Source organism: Prionailurus bengalensis, chromosome D1 (genome assembly GCF_016509475.1).
Source record: "Prionailurus bengalensis isolate Pbe53 chromosome D1, Fcat_Pben_1.1_paternal_pri, whole genome shotgun sequence".
Taxonomy (NCBI): Eukaryota; Metazoa; Chordata; class Mammalia; order Carnivora; family Felidae; genus Prionailurus; species Prionailurus bengalensis.
This window is the reverse complement of record NC_057346.1, coordinates 55,878,996-55,898,874: the sequence shown is the minus strand read 5'-3', so window position 1 is coordinate 55,898,874 and position 19,879 is coordinate 55,878,996. Positions and strand designations below refer to the sequence as shown.

General features: G+C 35.9%; 1 protein-coding gene across 28 annotated transcripts in view; it reads left to right on the top strand.

Annotated features, from left to right (window-relative positions):
- EMSY (EMSY transcriptional repressor, BRCA2 interacting) overlaps positions 1-19,879 on the top strand; it is an 87,693-nt gene that overhangs the window by 8,918 nt on the left and 58,896 nt on the right. For 9 of the 28 annotated variants that reach the window (XM_043580183.1, XM_043580182.1, XM_043580186.1 and 6 more), the window contains exons 4-9: positions 858-932; positions 2,296-2,337; positions 5,885-6,060; positions 7,653-7,805; positions 10,356-10,615; positions 19,598-19,874. In XM_043580183.1, coding sequence (XP_043436118.1) covers positions 858-932; positions 2,296-2,337; positions 5,885-6,060; positions 7,653-7,805; positions 10,356-10,615; positions 19,598-19,874 — 983 coding nt within the window. The remainder of the gene's footprint in view (positions 1-857; positions 933-2,295; positions 2,338-5,884; positions 6,061-7,652; positions 7,806-10,355; positions 10,616-19,597; positions 19,875-19,879) is intronic. The other 19 variants (XM_043580166.1, XM_043580187.1, XM_043580169.1 and 16 more) reach the window with 5 other exon arrangements.

Below are 19,879 nucleotides of genomic sequence, written 5' to 3'. Positions count from 1 at the left end.
AATTTAAGTGAAATCCTTAATCTTACTGTCTTCATGTTTAACAATTTATATATTTTCTGTTTGTTGTTTATATTTCCTCGTAAATCTGCTTTCTAGCCCTTTAAATATTTTAACCCATGTTATGGATTTAGTTTAAGCAGCAAAGATTACAATTGAACAGTGATACTCATTTCATTGAGTATTTATGAATGGAATGGGGATAACTTTTTTTTCACTTGTTTAGTGTTAACCTTACATGTATTTAATCAGGGTCAATATAAGCACATTTTTACTGTAATGGTAACGTGAGGTAGAAGACATACAGGTGAAGTGTTGAGTTAATAAGGGAGTAATGTCCTGGTGTCAAATTTCATAGCATATAGCCACCAGAAAAAGATAGCTTATCCTGCCACTTTTGTTTCTTTATTATATTCACTGAACATAAAATTATAGACTCTTAAGCTTTAGAAAAAACTTCAGAAGACTTTCTTCCAAGTGCCAGAATCCTCTTAGTAACCACGATTAGGGGTCATTCAGTGGCTGTTTGCGTATTTAGATAACAGGAACCTCTGCTAATCTTGAACATGGTCTGACATTTCTGAGTTTTGGAAGTAATGACTTGATATCAAGCTGATTTGTCTTCCTATGATTCCTAATTTGCAACTAATCCTGCAGTTACACCGAATCATTATGAACCCTTCCTTGTGATTTTAATTAAAGCATCTGAAGGTGTATATTAGGCCCCTGTCTATATCTTTTCACAAATCAATCTTGTCCCCCCTCTTCCCCAAGCAGAATGTTGACTTAGAACATTAATAAAAGTATAGAAAAGAGCTGCCTGCTTGGCAGAGTTCTATAATGGCTATTTTTTTTCATAGCATCTCAACAGAGCGCCACCGTGCTGAAGTTCGGAGAGCAGTAAACGATGAACGGTTAACAACAATTGCACATAAGTAAGCCATTAGTCATACAACCCCTGATTTTTTATTACGTAGTATAACATAGTTTTGAAACAGTCTTCTGATTGTATAGCAGATTCCTGAGTCTTTTATCTTAATAGTAATTATTTCTGTACTCAGGGATCCTGACCATAGAGGTGTTACCTGTTTATTCACTTGGTTATGTTTTTGCATTTGGTCAGGCAAGCTTTAAGTACTGAGGTCAAATCCCACTACAGTGTAATCTCTGCATAACTAAAGGCCACCACAGTTCAGCAGATGATTCACTTAACTTGAAGCAAAGTTCAATAATAAAGTAGTATGCTCCCCTAATTCAGCAGCCCCTTAGAGGTTCTTTGTAATGGTATTTGGTATGTATATTGCTTTGTAAATAGGCATTATAAATTTTTTTATAACTGACTAATATTTCATGTATTTTGAGATTCAGAAAAAAGATTGTAAAAATTTATGTTCTGCATTTTTTAAGAATTATGAATGCATCTTACTTAGTTTACGTTAAAAAGCCAACAAAATAAAGTTATAAACAATTCTTATCAAAATTGTTTTCAGATCATTATAACTATTTGATAGATGGGGTGGAGGGTGGTAGAGGACGAAGGGCAGGGATCAAACATTAGGAGAGTGCCTATGGAGACAGTGCCTCCTACAGAATAGAGAGGAGCAGAAATTATCCTTTAAATGTTTATGCAGGATGACAGGAACATTTCATAAAATAAGATACATTAGAGTATAACTCATTTGTTTTTTATTTTTATGTCTTAATGTGAAATAAAACTAAAGGAAAAAATTCAGTGCATTTCCATAATGTGATAAATGGTATGTTTAAACCAATTGGCAGTATTTGAATTGGCCCTGTAGATCCATTAGCTTCATGTTGTGCTTTACTGTTCCTCATTTTATTTAACTTATAAAATGGGGTGCTACCTTTTTAACTGTGTAGTTTGAAGGATTAGGTATTTGAATTTTGAGATTTTTTTCAGTGGTAGGTATGTATGCACTGTAGAAGTTTGGAATTTTTCCACTATAGACGCTAAGTATTTAGTTGTCAGGCCAACATGGTTGAAACATTCAAATATTAATGTGTTCCTTCTTTAATTTGCTCTAAACTTTTGAATTGGGATGCTCTCAAAATAATAACTGAGCCTAGATTCTAGTTTGAGAAGGTAATAGGATGCTTACGTGCTAGATAATAAAGTAGTAAACAATCGCTTACATTCAGAGGCACTTAGAGGCAAAGCTAGTACTTTAAAAGCATTGGAACAGTGTTGTGGGACAATTAGTTGTAAGTTGATGCATCAGTTTCATACTTAAAGGATAACATTTATTTAGTCTCCTTTTCCTTTTTTCCCCTTTAAAGAATGAATTTATCCTTATATTTGGGTGAAAGACCAAGTTACAGGTATGCAAATAGGTTATTATTATTTCAGGCTTTTTCTTGTATTTATTTCAAAATTGAAGCTCTCAATTATTCACGGGCACATGTTCCCATTTACGAATTAACCGTGCCCTCTGCTTTCCCTTCTCTTCCCTTCCTCCCCCTCCTAATACTGCCCACCTTTTAGCCATTTTGCTGCTTGGGAGTACCTCTAGCCAGAGGGTGGGAAGGGAGAGGAGGTGAAAATTGTAATTAGTCATTTTACTACTTGTTAGTTATCCTGAAAATGGTTTGGTGGAGGAATTTACAAGTATGCCAAAGTATTTTTGGATAATATGTGGATTTCTTTAATCTGTTTGACCTCTCCCTTTCCCTCCTCTCTCTATTAGCATGGATAATTGAGAGTTGGCTTTTATCTGCCTGTTTCCTTTTTTTCTCTCCTTTCTGATTTCTTTAATACGTGAATTTAATTTTCTGAAGAGTTTCCTTCAGCGTATAATTTTAAGCTTCTTAGGTCTTTCCATACTCCTGTTTTAATATTTTATGCCATGGTTTTAGTTTGACTAGGTGTCGTATTTTACTTGTTGAGCCCAAGGGTCGGGGAGTGTGGATTGGTGAGGAAGGCATGGATTCCTTATTCTCGACATCTCCTCTGCCCTCTTTCCCTCAGAAGTAGCACCAGAACCTAGATCCAAAGATTATTTATAGGAAGTCTTCATACCCTGAGCCTGAAAAAAGCAACTGGAGCCCAAGAGGGATGCATCTGAACTGACTGCATTCCCTTTCTCCTCTCCCGTCCCTCCCCCACTCCAAACAGCAGCTTAGGCCAGAAGGAATGTGGTTGAAAGGTGAAGAGAAAGCCGAGAAGACTGAGCACAAAGGAAGTGGAAACAAAAGGAGCAGGGTGTCTGGGATCAAAGAAAAGCCTTGCTTATGGCTCCAAGTATAACACGCGTTTATTATTTGGCACCATATCATTTATTAAGTTTGGTACCCTAATCCAGTTTTGAAACATGTCAGAATGTTATAATAGCAAAGCCTGGAGTGTCAAGGGGCTCCAAAATTTTTAATTGCACCATTCTTGCCAGCATTGTCTCTAGTGTTGGAAAAAAGTGGCTGTCTGGAATTACTGTGCTCTTAAACTCCTTCCCCATAAGCCAAAAACATTCATAGGATACTTTGTGAATTTCTATATGAGAGTAAGGAGTTTTTGTTGGTGCCCTACACACCACAGGATGTGAAGGCCAAGATAGTTTCATTAGTATCATGTTAGATTTCTCAGGAAAGGAGCTAGAGCAAGGTTTCTACCCTCCCTTGCCATACTTAATATAAATAGAGAAGTGATCCTTACGTTGAAACTTAGGAATTCCAGGGAAGTCCTGGAGTGAGAGTTTTACAAAAATCTGTAAAATTCAGTTTAAATGATTTGTGCAACTAATGCATATTCACACCCTCATTACTAAGCAAATAGGAATTTTTAATCTAATTCTAACATAATTTTTCACTCACTTAAAAAAAAGTTTGAGCATGATGGCATGAGTAGAAATTTGGAAGATTTCTAGATTTTGAAAAAAATTGCAGCTGTATCTTTTGCACTGCAAATTCTGTCTTTTCGATAGCAAATATTCGTGTGTTTCAAATTACTAATCTTCCAAATTTCTGCCACCATTTAAACAATGCACCAGGTAAGTGTAGACATTATTTGTGTGTAAACTCACCAAGCAAATTTACTGGTGATATTCTAATAAAATGATACCAAAAGAGGAGTAAGCCAAGAAAATGCTAAATAGTTCTTAGAATTTTTCCTTTGACAGTCAGTGTCGCCCATTTCGGTTTCTCTTATTTATACCATTCTCTGTTTCAGAACTACTGTCAAATTGGAGATTATGCAAACAATAAATTGCATTATATAACAAATTTGTGGAGTTAATTGGGATCTTAGGAATTCCTCTTTCCCTTGTTTTATTAGGTAGGATTATGTTAAACAACTTGCAGATTTCTTGTAGTAGTAACCCAACTAGATTCATCACCTACTAGAGATTCCTTTCTGAACTGAATGTAAATCTTTCTCAAGTTGTAATTTATTTGTTCCATTTGGTGAAGGTTGGTAGTAATTAGACAACAGTACTCGATTAGTATAAGTCAAAGCAAATATTAGGCATAAAACCCTTTTGAAAAATTGTGTACCTTCTACTTGTTGTATGGCAAGTAATGTCAGTAGTGTGATGTATGCTTGTTGAAGGAAACGTTTAGTGGCTGTGTGACCTTAGGGAAGTTATTTAACCTCTCAGTGACTCAATTTCCCCATCCACAAAATGGAGATAATAATTGCCAATTTATTGAGAGAATTATATGAGTTAATGCATAGAAAATGTTTAAAGCAATGCCTGACATAGAGTAAGTGCTTAGTTGATGTTAACTACCACCACTACCACCACCATCATCATCATCATCATCATCATCATCATCATCATCCCATTATGGGCTTTTGTGTATGCTGTCTAAATATGAAGAATCAGTGGACATTCAGACTCTTAAGCCCTAGATTGGGTTATAGAATCTTTGGTTTGGAAAAGGTGCAGAAATATTTCTGACTTAGTAAAGAGATTGATTAATTGATTCTGGGTGAATTTTAAACCTTGACACTAATCACTAGGAGAAATGACACAACTACTTTTTGTGGAGTCAAACCAAGAGAAGTGACACAACTGTCCTTTCGTATTTCAACCATATTTAAATTGGATTCCTGGGATAAATTTTGCTCAAGAAGTTTAGAGTGGAGAAACAGAATAGTGTCTGCTTAGGGGTATAGTTCAATGGCCTCAAATACTTCTTAGAGTGAAGAGTGGTATAAGTAAAATTAAAATAGTGACAGGTTTCTTCCAGTAACCTCAGATCTAGTCTGTTTTTTAACAGGAAGCATACTAATATAACACATTGTCAGTGATACATGCAGTGATGTGTATATATAGATATATATCTATATATCTATATATGTATGTATATATGCACATAGTCCTTTTCTATCCCTCCATACTTGGTCTCCCTCGTTTACTGCCTCAGTTTCCCTTGTTTGAAAGCCTTAGAACCTCTGGCCATGCAGGCAGTTAGATAATTTTGCAAAGGTTCAGTGAATTCTATCCTTAATTGTTAAGGAAAATCTGATTTTAAAAATAAATTTGTACGTTTTACCTTTTTAGTTGAATTACAAAATTAAGTTCTAAAAGTTAGTAGATACACTAGTTTTCGTTAGCAATACCAGATTTAAACTAATGAAAATGATGTCAGTATTTAGAAGGCATAGGAAAATTTTTCATAGTTTCATTTGTGTTCATTGTGTTCATTCTAAGATTCAGATAATAGAATAAAATGTGTAAAAACTTAAGTGTATGTGAAATCCCTTGAATTCTGATAATTATCCATAATTTTGATTTTGCTTGCTTAAAGTTAAGCCTCTCCTATTCACTCAGGATACTTTTGATAATTTCAAAACTTATATTTGTTTGAGAAAATAGTTGATTCATTTTTAGTGATTGAGAACCCTTGTAGCAGCGTTTTCTTTTTTGTTTAGTATGTCTGGACCTAATAGCTCTTCAGAATGGTCCATTGAAGGTCGTCGATTGGTCCCACTGATGCCCCGGTTGGTTCCCCAAACCGCCTTCACTGTAACAGCTAATGCTGTTGCCAATGCAGCTATCCAGCACAATGCATCTCTTCCAGTGCCTGCAGAAACAGGAAGCAAGGAAGGTGAGTAGAAAACTATTTCTGTGTGTAAAGAAGACTTTTCTCAGATTCTTCAAGAACAGTTGTCTTGATTTTCATCTGTTTTTAATCCCACTGTATGAAGCTTGAAAAACATAGTGAGCAACTCTTATTCTGAAACTAGAAACTGCCAAGTTTTTAGTCTCAGCCAAAAAAAAAATCTGTTTGTTCAAAATGTGAATTATATTAATAACAAAATTGCAAAAAGCCTTCTTGGAATGAATTCTTGATATCAGTGTGTCTTGTTAGAAGTGGATAAAAGAGCTTGATGGGTGACATGGAAAATAAATGATAGAAGTCATTTACCTGCTGGAGAAAGATGCCTAACTGATTACTTCGAAAATAAAACTCTGTTTTTTATCTTCGGGAATCAATGCTATATGGTGCTTCTCAGTTCTAGTCAAGGGTTCTAAATCCTTTAGGGATTGCCTGGCAGATGGAGAAGGCTTTCTCATTGTTACTTAATCTAGTAATTGGCACATGCTGTAAAAATTCTTGAATTCTCTTGAAGTCACCAAGAGTAATATTAAATTCAAGAGTGCATATTGATTCTAGTAGATTAGTTGTGTGTTGCTTGAAAATAACCCCGAATATGCAGTTGTCAGATTACTTTGGGGAATTGTCTTTTCTTGACTGGCAGTGGGTTTTGGAGTGGATAAGACACTCTTCATGCATGCCAGGCTCTGTTTTAGGCTGAAGGAAGCTGTATTTAGAGAGAGACAGGTATTAATATGCAACCTGGGCCTGTGTTGAGTTTGTTTCCTTTGTTGTAGGAGAGGTATCTTTCTTTTCTTCCCACTTTTACTTTTTCTATCCACCTACTTTGTGGTAGAGTGAAAAGAATATAGGATTTCCAGTAGTCAAATCTGTGTTGGAGTCCTAGTTAGCCATTTCCTAGTTGTGTGATGTCCAGCAACTCTGAACCTTAAGGTTTCTCATCTTTAAAATGAGCATGTGTTGTGAGAATTAGTGATAATATATGGAAAGGATTTAGCATAGTGCATGCAACTCAGTAAATGGTGCCTATGAACTATTCTTGCTTGTTGTTGTTATTCAAGAAATTGACATATGATGTCATTATTGAGTTAGTGTTGCACTGCTTCAATGGCAAGGGACTAGTAAGTTGTTTTACAATAAAGTAATCTTGCCATGGTTCCCCCCAGTAGCCAAGTTGGAAATTGCTATGGTTAGGGAAAAATTATCCATCACTCCATCATTGGTGCTGCTATCACTATTAAAAGGGAATACAAGTATTTGCCTTTTGTCGAACTCCTTCCATGAATAAAAAATTATTTTTATTTTTCTCAGTATAGTTTTAAACTTGATTTCTTTGTAACTGTGCTCTTCTCCATTGGCAATGTCACCTGTAGACAGCTATTAAATACTTGAGGAAAACCCAGTGAAATGATGATTTTCAGGAAAGGTTATTATACCTTTTAATTTAATGGACCTAATGGCCTCTAACTTCTGATCACATGAAAATGTTAAAATTGGCCTGCAGTAAAAAAATAATTTTTCTGTATATGCGTGGACAGTTTTGGTGAAAGTTAACAGCAAACTTTTTTATCGTTCTTCAGTAGTGGTTTGCTATTCCTACACAAGTACCACGTCAACCCCAACCTCTACCCCTGTTCCAAGTGGCAGCATAGCAACGGTTAAGTCTCCAAGACCTGCCAGTCCTGCCTCCAATGTAGTTGTCTTGCCAAGTGGAAGTACTGTTTATGTCAAAAGTAAGTGATATTCTCAGTGTTATCAGGGCCATCTTGGCTAAATGCTGCAACATAGGCTCTGATTAGATCTTCCTTCCTGGATTAAATCATCGGTCCACTGGCTATTAGCAGTGGTTAGTTTTTGAAGGTTCTAAAGAATTCCTTTCTTTACACGTGACTAGTATTTATTGCTTTTTAATCAGTTCTGGGGGTTGAGAAATTACTTCTTTTTTGTTCTCTGTGGGAAATCTGCCTTGAACTGTCTTTCAGGAATATACTTGTTTTTGATTGTCATGGAATAGAAATGGGAATGGAAACTGACAAAATGTACTTAGGTGATTTATTCAGTGTTTACTCCTATAATTGTAATCTTTGTAATGTTGTTTTAAAAATTGTTTATATAACATATCATCCAACTGTTAGATTCAGTGATACATTCTAGAGAGCCCATCTTTTATATTTCTAGTTGACTATAAGTTTTTGAAGTTTATTTGCATTTTTTAACCTTTCGGTTCTATTCTGTGGAGCAGTTTAATGACCAGGTCATTTTTTGGTTTTAATGCCTGTTATTCCAATATTATTTTTGTTTTTGTTTTATCAACTGGAGATTATTAATATTTGATTTTCATTTTTCTCAACATAGTTATAAACTTGATTTCTTTGTAACTTTTAGATGTAGAGTTTGCTGTTTTAGGAATGATTTTAGGTCATTGTCAACCTTGTTTAAATTAAAGTCTAAAAATTGAAGGTGTGAGTTCTGTTTTATTACCAATTCCATGAGTCATGCTGTACACTTTTTTTTTTTATGTCTGCTCTCTAGAGATTTCCTATGTATGTTGCAAGGTTTTACATTTCTCACTTAATTTTTTTTAAAAAGTCTACAAAAACAGTTGAGGCTTTAGTTCATTAAAGAAAAAGCCAAAATCTGAAACTATTAAGGTTATATCTGATTTCTGCAGATTTAGCCAAGGTGACTGTAAGAGATCTATTTTTTTTAATTATTCTATTTTTTAAGTTTATTTATTTTTGATAATCTCTACACCCAACGTGGGGCTTGAACTCATGACCCTGAGATCAAGAGTCACATGCTCTTCTGACTGAGCCAGCCAGGTGACCCAAGAGCTGTTTTTTGATCATTTTTTAAAACATGGAAAGTGGGGGGCTCCTGGCTGGCTCAGTTGGGTAAGCCTCCGACTTCAGCTCAGGTCATGATCTTATAGATCTCTGCCCCTCTGCCCGTCCACCACTCATGTGTTCACGTGCTCTCTCTCTCTCTTAAAAATAAATAATTAAACATTAAAAAAAACCTGAAAGTGAATCTCAAACACGAAGAAACCTTTTCACATAATATACAGTTTCAAATAATAGGAAGTTTATTGCTTTATTTTGAGAAGTCACACAAACAACATTAGTTTGAGATAGAATTATTCATTAATCTATCTTCATATGTGCAAGGCAGTGTACTAGGGATACAAACCAATAAGTCTTAGTCATTGCCCTCTGGAAGCCCCTTAATAAGGGGAGATGTGCAGACTGATTGGCCACATTGCCATGGGGTAAGTGAAACAGAAGGATGTGGATTAGCTTTACTTAGAGGAGTAAGGGAAAGAAAGCTTCACTGAGGAGATGGTTTGCAGGGTGATAATTGTAGGATGATGAAGAGGTCATTGATGGTAGGTGGTATAATAGTAGACCAATAATATATAGAGACTCTAAATGGATAGAATGTGGTAAGGTGGCTTTGGGGAGTGATGAGCAGTTTGGTGTATGAGGATTATAGGAGGATTATAGGAGGGCACAGGGTTGGGTGGAACAGGGTGTAGTTGACCCTTAGACAGTGTGGGGCTTAGGGGCACTGACTCCCTGTGCAGTTGAAAGTCTGTATGTAACTTGACTTCCCAAAAACTTAACTACTAATAGTTTATCGTGGGCCAGAAGTCTTACTGATAACATAAACAGTCAACTAACATGTATTTTGTATATGTATTATAGTTTTCTTACAATATAGTAAGTTGGACAAAGAAAATGTTACTGAGAAAATGTTATGGAGGAAAAGAGAAAAATTTACAGTACTGTTATTGTATTTACTGATAAAAAGTCCACATATTAGTGGACCTGCACAGTTCAAACCTGTGTTTGAAGGTCAACTGTATTGTGCTCTTAGAAAGATACAGAACCTTGAATGATGTAGTGATGACTTAAGTGCCTCATCTTGTAGGGAGATAAAAACTACTTAAGGATTTAAGGTAAGGCATTGGCACAATTAGATACGAGATTCTATAACTGGCAGTAGGATGGAGGGTAGAAGTGGAGTGATTGGAAGCAAGGACACTGTTTAGGAACTTGCTAAAATATAGGCAGGAGATAAGAAGGCCTGATAGAGCCACAGGGTTAAAGAAAGGAGGAAAGGCATTCAGAGAAAACTTCTGAGGGAAGATTGATAGGACTTACTGTTTGGGCATGAGGCAGAGGGAGAAGTCAAGGATGACTGATGACACAGAGATTTAAAATGAAGTATAAAATGCGAGGTTAGATTGTGATCTAAAAATCAAAATTTTCATTGCCTTTCAGGTGTTAGCTGTTCAGATGAAGATGAAAAACCCAGAAAACGAAGGCGAACAAATTCTTCTAGCTCGTCCCCCGTTGTCCTAAAGGAAGTTCCAAAGGCTGTTGTTCCGGTCTCAAAGACGATCACTGTGCCTGTGAGTGGCAGTCCCAAGATGAGCAACATCATGCAGAGCATTGCCAACTCCTTACCGCCCCACATGTCTCCTGTGAAAATAACCTTCACCAAACCATCAACACAGACGACAAACACAACAACACAGAAGGTATGTGGGGGAGGGAGTGTCTGTCTGCCAATTGCTGTTTCCATCTCTTTCAGGCAGTATGATTCAGATTTAACAAACATGTTCTGAGTGCTTACTATGTGCTTGGCATTATGCTGGGAATGTTCAGGTCTCTTACTTTAATTCTGCACAGAAAACTTTGGGATAGGCATTATTATTTCACTTTTTGTAGATGAGGCTCAGCGATGTCAAATGACTTGTCTAATATGACACAGCAGCTCTCATACTTCTAAGTCTTTTGTTTTATTTTATTATTATAATGCCATATGGAGAAAATTAAAATACAAGATTTTTTAACCTGTGTTTGGATAATTTTACCGTTAGGAACTCAGTTTTTTCTTTGCCAGAGTAACAAAGTTGTCAGAATTGGGTGTTTCATAGAAGAAGGGAAAGATATGATTACGTGATTATTGTTGCTTTGTTTTTTTATTCTTTGTATGCTAAGAATAGTTCTTTCCTAAACTCTTCTCAGTATGTTCAGATCATCAGAATTCTCAGTTTTATGTTACTAGAACCCTCTCACTTTCCACACTGACCTGGATGCTGACAGCACCTTAGGCTTGTTGCACACCTGGGATTCCCCTTCACCATCATTCTGATCTTCCTCCTTCGTTTAATTATGCATTTGCTAGAACATCTTCTGGTAGCTTCTTGGTATATGGGTGGATGGAAGGTAAATTTTTTGAGACCTTGCATTGGTGGACTGAAAAGTTCTTTATTTTACTCTCCCACTTTCTTGATCGCTTAAAGCATTTTTTAGGCTGGAGGTAATTTTTCCTGAGAATTTTGAAGATATTGCTCCATTGGCTGTTGGCTTCAGTACTGTTTTTGAGAAGCCCCAATGCCATTCTAATATCCTGTTTTTCTCTTTGAAAACTCTTGGTAACTTTCAGAGTTCTGAAATTTCAAGGTAATTTTCCTCAGTGTGAGTCTTTATTTTATCCATTGGGTTGCACATTCAGTGGTCGCTTTCACTCTAGATACTCATGTCCTTCAGTTCTGGGAAATTTCTTGAATTATTTCCTAGGTTTTTCTATGTTCTCTCTTTGTGGATCAACTATTCAGGATGTTGAAACTGCCTGGATTGATCCTTTAGCTTTCCTATCTTTTCTCATTCCCATTTTCCATTTTTTTTTTTCCTGCTATAATATACTATTTAAAAAGTCCTGGATTTGGGGGCACTTGGGTGGCTCAGTTGGTTGAGCGTCCAACTTCAGCTTAGCTCATGATCTCACAGTTCATGAGTTCAAGCCCTGTGTTGGGCTCACTGCTGTCAATGCAGAGCCTGCTTCGGATCCTCTGTCCCCCTCTGTCTCTGCCCCTTCCCCACTTGTGCTCTCTCTCAAAAATGAATAAACATTAAAAAAAAATAAATAAAAGCCTGGATTTTGGAACTAGACTTTCTGAGTTTGAATCCCAGTTTTTGCCACTTAACTAGTTTTGTGACTGTGGAAAACTAAATTCTGGAATTAAGTTTTCTCATTTGAAAAATAGGGAAAACAATATAGGGTTTTGGGGTGTAAATAAGATAATAAATGTAAAACTGTTAGAATAGAGCCTAGCACATAGTAAATGCTCTGTAAGTATTATTTTCTTTATCCTTTAATGTCATCCTTCACTACTTCTCTGGATTTGTCAATTTTGTGGTCATACTTTAAATTTCTAGTAGTTCTTATTCTCTGGAAGTTCCTTTTTTTTTTTTTTTTTTTTAAATAGCATCCTATTCTTTCATAAAATCACTATATTCTGATGATATTCATGACTTTTTTTTTTTTGATGTTTTATTCTTTCATGTTTTCTCTCTTACCTGTAAGTTTATTTATTTGTTTTGATCTCTGTTTCATTTCAGAAATAAATGCTGGCTGTCTTCTTGTATATGATCGTGGGTGCTAAAAATTGACAGAAAGCTGTATGTGTAGGGTGGGGCATGTTGGCTGGTGATTTTCATTGTAGGTTGAGCTAGCTCGGCTGTTGTGTTGAGAAAAACCCACTACCCTTTTACCTCTATCAGTTATCACTCTCAGTAGGGCATTTTCATGGACTAGTCAGATTTCCTCAGAGAAGAATTTTCCAGTCTCCTTTCTAGAGTAGTAGTAAGCCAGTCTGCCAGGATTTGGGGAGTAAATGGAGGGACTGGGCTGGATAGTCTCACCATTCAGTACATATAGACTTTACGAACCCCTCTGTTTGTAGCACAGCACTCACCCCCTGCCCTCTACCCCCCAGCCCAGTATTCTAAGATTCCTTTGGATTGAATCTCTCCCTCAAGAGAGTAAATTCCTAGTCTTCCTTTAGGATGGGGGAGGATAGCTGTGGGTCTAAATGCTGCGTAAATAGATTTTCAACTAATTTTCCTCTCTCTAGTGCCACTTTTATTCCCACGTAAAACGTATCTCGTGCTCTGGGGCGCTTGGGTGGCTCAATCAGTTAAGTCTCCAACTCTTGATCTCAGCTAGGGCATTGATCATCTCAGGGTCGTGAGTTCAAGCCCTGCGTTGGGTTGGGCTCCACACTGGGCGTGAAGTCTACTTTAAAAAAAAAAAAAAAGGACTTATCTGCTCTCTATTCCTTAATCTTTCTGGGATTCTCTAGTTTCCACCTTTGAGAGTATATTTGATTGATTACTACTTGTCTGTTTTCTAGTTTACAAAACTTCACAGCTGTTATTTTCTTTCTGTTTTGACCTTATGGGTTTATGTGCCTCTTCCCCTTTTAAAAAATCTCTCCATAATGTCTTAGAGGCATTTTGGGGAAGGAATGGAGGTACATTCTTGTCTTCAGCAGGTGATCTTTACCACTTTTGAATCTTTAGATTCATGGTAACTTCCATTTAAAGAACCTCCTTGAATTTTCCTGGAAAGATATCATTACCTAATATATGAAAAATTATTTTCTTAGTGAACTAGAGTGATAGTGAGCTGATCTGTGGAATATAATTCTATTTTCAGTTTTAGGATGAAGCATTATGGTATAGTGTTAAAATCAAGCAAGGATTTTTATAGTCAAAGAGGCCTGGATTGGAACCCCAGCTCTTCCAGTATGACCTGAGATAAATTAGTCTTTTTTTTTTTTTTTTTAACATTTTTTATTTATTTTTGGGACAGAGAGAGACAGAGCATGAACGGGGGAGGGGCAGAGAGAGACGGAGACACAGAATCGGAAACAGGCTCCAGGCTCCGAGCCATCCGCCCAGAGCCTGACGCGGGGCTCGAACTCACGGACCACGAGATCGTGACCTGGCTGAAGTCGGACGCTTAACCGACTGCGCCACCCAGGCGCCCCTAAATTAGTCTTTCTAAATCTGTTTTCCCATCTGTAAGATGAGAATAATGCCAATCTTAAAAAGTTATTGTAAGGATTAAATGAGACTGGGTATTTTATTTTATTTTATTTTATTTTATTTTATTTTATTTTATTTTTTAAAGTTTATTTATTTCGAGAGAGCATGAGTCAGGGAGGGCGGAGAGAGAGAGGAAAAGAGAGAAAATCCCAAGCAGGCTCTGTACTGCCAGTGCAGGACCTGATGCAGAGCTTGAATCTACAAACCGTGAAATCATAACCTGAGTTGAAACCAAGAATCGGATGCTTAACTGACTGAGCCACCCAGGTGCCCTGAGACTGTATATTTTAAAGTGCAGTAATCGGTATATACTCAAAAAAATTAGGTTCCTTCCCTTGCCAGTATTTTATGTAAAGCAGTGTTTTATTTATTTGCACTGTTGAGAATGAGCTCTTCCAAAAAGTGAATTCATCAGTTAACTGAAGCTTATTCCTTAATATATAGAAATTGACTATTTTTGATACCTTTGTGAATGTTAACACTGAACATACTTTTTGCATTTGTATATGAGGACTCCAAGGTAATCCTTCTGAGTATCACTTTTCATACAATATTATAATATAGTTATTGCTTTCTGGGTTAGCCCTGTATTAAGTGTTAGCAGCCTGCTATACTCTATGAGATTATAAGTCTACTTATTATAATTTTTTACTGCCTTTTTTTTCTGGGACTTATTTTATCAGTAATTCTTCTATCTTCTCCCTTCTTATCTATTCTTTTGATTTGGTATTTGGGAAATAGTGTAGCAGAGTTATAGCTAAAATGGCACCCATTTCCCATCCATGTCTTTCTGTTCCCTTACTCTATTTTATTTTTGTTATACTTATAACTAGTTAACATCATATTACATATTTGTTCATTTTCTATTTCTCGTTAATATCATATTACATATTTGTTCATTTTCTGTTTCTTCCATAGAGTAGAGGTTGTTGAGGGTAGGGACTTTATCTTGTTTATCACTGTATTCCCTAGTATTTAGAATAGTTTATGAAATATAGAAGGTCTTAATTTATGTTTGTTGAATGAATGAATGAAAAAATGAATAAATAGATCTGGCTCTGCTACCTGTCTTGAGCCTCAGGTTCTTAAAAAACAAAGAATAGAACTTACTTCCTAGAGTTATCAAGATAATTACATGAGATGATTCATGGAAAGTACTTAACATAGTGTATATGATGAATGCTTAGTAAATGTCACCTAACATTACTAACTTTCCAATCTTCTTTGGTAGACATATATAAAAATACTTGTAAAAGATGGAAGGCTCACCAGTAAGTAAAGTTGGCAATTTTTTTTTTGTTTAATGACTTTCTCATTATTTTTGTTTTTGCTTCTGAATTGCCAAGTGAGAATGGATAGTTGAGGTCATCAGACATATGATGCTTGTTAGAGGGCATATTTATCTCCAAAGTCCTGTATAAACCATACCATGAGATTCCAAGCTCAGAACCTTAGATTTGTCCTACTGTACCTAAAAAATAAGTATTTAAAACAAATTAAATTAAAAATAAGACTCATCCATTCCACAAATGTTTACTGAGTATCTACTATGTTCTGGAGGCAAAACTCTACTCTTTTACTTCATGTATACTCAATGCTGTTTAGTTTTGTTGCTTTTTGGACAAGCTGCGTGTGGTAGCACTAAGAGATATTCTTTGTGATTTTGGGTGTTTTTTTTTTCTTTTCCTTCTGCTGGGTAATTGGATTTCTTTGAAATCTCTGTAAGGCTGTTTTCATTATTGCATTCACCTTGGATTTCTCATAAATCCTGTGTAAGTCAACTTAAGAATTATTTTAGGTAAAGTGACTTTTATATTAAATATAATTACTTATGAATTTGTGGACTTGATTCAAATTCAAATAGGTCATATATTTTCAGGATAGACAAATTTCCACCTATGTTAATGTGGTGCCTTCATTTTAAGTATAACATTGGTACAGCACTTATATAAACAAAGCAACAAAATATAGCTTTATGCTTTCACGTGCTTGATTGATATTTTTCATTTTATCCTTAGGGTGCAAGTCCCAGCACTCTTAAGGAGTTTTTGTGAGTGCTAGAAGGTCAGTAATTTGAATTATGGCCTGAATAAACACTGTTTGGTTCACTTGGTTTCAAAATCCCTTTATTTCCCCTGTTGTAATAAGTAACTTTAAAAGTACAAGTAAATTTTCATTAAGGTGGATCTTTAATTTTGGATAACCCCTTTTCAGATCAGAAATGAACATTCAGACTGAAATCTCAAAATATGTTTTATCATTTGTATCTATAACCTAAAACATGCTCTTAAAGACTTCTAGATTTATTTTGCTGAAATTTTGTCTTAATGTTGGAAGCCTACATGCATACTCTAATTTTAAAATGGGAAATATTTGACACAAGGGTGAATACTTCCCCTTCCCTTATCCATGACAGACATTGCTAATTGACTGTGGCATACTTTCCTGCCAAGCCTTGGTAAATCCTTATCTGTGCCACAGAGTCCTTATAAACACTGTTCCAGAAAGCTACTACTATTAGTTCAGAATTGGCAAATGTGAATCCTGATTGCCATTACCACTACAATTGGTTTGACTGTGGTAGTAGCTGTGAGTTCTTTGGATTCTTCGAGGTATCAGAATTTGAGGGAAAGCTATGTAACATTTTTTTAATGAAACAAAAATAGAGTACATTACAATATACTTCCAGATTGAATTGATCTATAATACCTTTACTAATATCTTTTTAACATTTATTAAGTAGTAATAGTAAGCTAATAACTACTGCTTGCTGACTGCCAAATATTGACCACCTGCTATGTGCCTAGCACTATGTTAGATGCTTCACATCATTATCTCGTTCAATCCTTGTAATGATTTGCAAGGTAGGTATTATTATCCCTATTTTATAGATGAAAATTGGAGCCTAGAGATTTTAACATGTCCAGGGGCCTGCCATTTGTCAGTGGCCGCAGCAGGATTAAGCTCAGGCTCATCTGATTCTTAAACTTCTGGACTTTTTACCATATTGGTCTACTTCTTCTCAGTGTATGTGGTGGTTTATGATTGTTTTCATAATAATGCTATATAGGTATTTGCTGATCAAGTCTGTGTAGAAGTATCCTAGTCAACTGTGTATAGGTGTTTGCTTGTCAAGACTTAGATATCTCTCTTGACTCGTCAAATAATTAACAAACTGCTAATGTAGTTACATCTTATAATTCTCTGTGATACTACAAATACATAATGATGATATAGTCAAAGCTTCTTTGATATGTAGGTACTGAGTACGGACATACTCAGTAAATTTTGACTGATTTAACACTGGGCCTTCTTTAGGATTAATAGGAAAATAAAAGAGAATTTCTCCCTTAATTTCTTTGGATTTTTTAAAACAATTTTCTGCCCTAGGTAGGTAGAGGTAATTTTGGTGAAAGAAGAAAAAGACACTCTGCTCTGTTTTGGGTATCACCATACCACCATTATAGTCCCCCAGAATAAAACTGTGATACTATAGATTTGTAAATTATTTTTGTGTCCTCAACTGTAAAATGGGGATAATAATAGCATCCGTGTCATAGGATTTGGGGGAGATTTAAATTAGCTAGTGCACATTAGCTCTAGGAGTTCATCTTGATTTCGTTAGTTTCCTTAGGCCTACCATTTCCCTACGTCAACAAGTCCTATTGACTACCTCTGAAAATAATCTGAATGCGATCACTTCTTTTTATTTCTGCTAACACCCCAGTCCAAGCAGCCTCTATTATTCCTGGTCTACCGCAGTAGTTTCTTTACTAGTCTCACTGCTTCCATTCTTGCTGGAATAGCATAGCAGCTAGAATGATCTTTTAAAATATAAATCATATTTTGTTGTTTCCCCACTTAAAATTCTCCTATGGCTTCCTATTGTACTTAATATAAAATTTAAATCCTTTACTATGGCTTATAAATTTGATCTGGCCCCTACTTCCTTTGCCAGCCCCTCCTTGCTCTATATGCTTTTTGTTACATTGGCTTTCTTTCTGTTTTTGAATACATCAAGCTGCTTCTCCTTTGCTCCATCCTGTTCTTTCTCATCTGAAGTGCTTTGCCTCCCTATGTCTTAAACTTTTCCAGCCAATACAGGCTAACCTTGAAGTCTCTTTCCTGCCTCTTTTTTCCCCTCCGTTTCCTGTATCAAGCTATATGAGCAAATCCTGTTGGTTTTACCTTTAAATATATTTAGAATCTGTTTCCTTTTCACCACCTCTGCAGCCAGTGATCCTCTCTTCTTGGTTTAAACCAGGAATGTCCTTATTTATCTTCCTGTTTCTACTCCCTCTTCCCTACTGTACTTTGCATCTAGCAGATAGAGTAATAATTCTTTTTGAAAAATATTTTTGAGAACTGTTTTAGATTTACAGAAATTGAGAGGATAGTACAGAGAGTTCTCATATACACTGCACTCAGTTTCTACTACTCTTAACATTTTATATTAGCATGGTACATTAGTTATCATTAATGAACTAATATTGATGCATTAAGATTAACTAAAGTCCATGGTTCACTCAGATTTCTTTACCTATTGTCTTTTTTTTCTTCCAGGATACCACGGTACATTTACTTGTCATGTCTTCTTAGGTTCCTCTTGGCTGTGAAAGTTTCTCAGACTTCTCTTGTTTGGCAGTCTTGAAGAATATTGGTCAAATATTTTGTAGGATGCCCCACGACTGGAATTTGTCTGATGTTTTTCTCATGATTAGACTAGGGTTTTGGGTTTTCGGAAGGGAGACTATAGAGATAAAGTGCCATTTTCATCATAATCTACCAAGGGTATATAGTATCAACAGGAGCTTACATCGTCTAGTCCCCCATGACTTCCTTGATTCTATCTCCTGCTACTTTCTCTGTCATAAATTCTAATCCTGTTCATTAGGTCCTTGGAGTTTATTGACTATACCAAGCTTGCTTATGCCTCAGGGCCATTTTATTTGCTGCTTTCTGTGCCATTGGATGCACTTCCTCAAGGTGGCAACATTGTTCACACTCCTTCTAGTTTCTGCTCAAATATTACCTTATCAGAGAGATTTTATTGAACACTTTATAAAAAGTAACACAGTGCTCCCAATATGCTTTCTTTCCCACCCTGCTTTATTGTCTCTTCCATTTTCTACGTGACATATATTTACTTTTCTAATTTGTTTATTGTTTCCCTCCCTACTTGTTAGAATTTAGCTTCATGAAAGTATGAGCTTTGTCTGTTTTGTTCATTCCACTATCCCCAGCATCTAGAACCATGCCTGGCACATAGTAGATGCTCAACAAATATTTATAAAGGAATGATTATCCAAATTACTTTCTAGAAAGATTGTGCCCATTATACTCCCTAAGTAGTATATTGAAATGCTTATTTCACCATATCTTTACAGCATTGAATGTTGTTTTTAAAAATATTTCATTGGTAAAATTGTTTTTTTCTTTTAAATACATTTATTTTGATGATTACTAGTAAAGAAAAGCTTTCATGTATTTTTAGCTGTAGATTTCTCTTTGATGAATTGTTTCTTCGTATTTCATAAGCTATTTTTGAATTATGTGTAACTATGGGCGTAGATACATTAGCAGTATAGTAGGTTCATGAAAATAACTTATTTTTCCTTCCTTAGGTTATTATAGTGACCACATCACCAAGTTCAACCTTCGTGCCCAACATTCTCTCCAAATCCCATAACTATGCAGCAGTCACTAAGCTTGTACCGACATCAGTCATTGCTTCCACAACCCAGAAGCCACCAGTGGTTATAACTGCTTCACAGTCCTCCCTGGTCAGTAGTAGCAGCAGTGGCAGCAGCAGTTCTACACCATCACCTATTCCTAGTACAGTTGCAGTAACAGCTGTGGTTTCTTCCACACCATCAGTGGTCATGTCAACAGTAGCACAAGGTGAG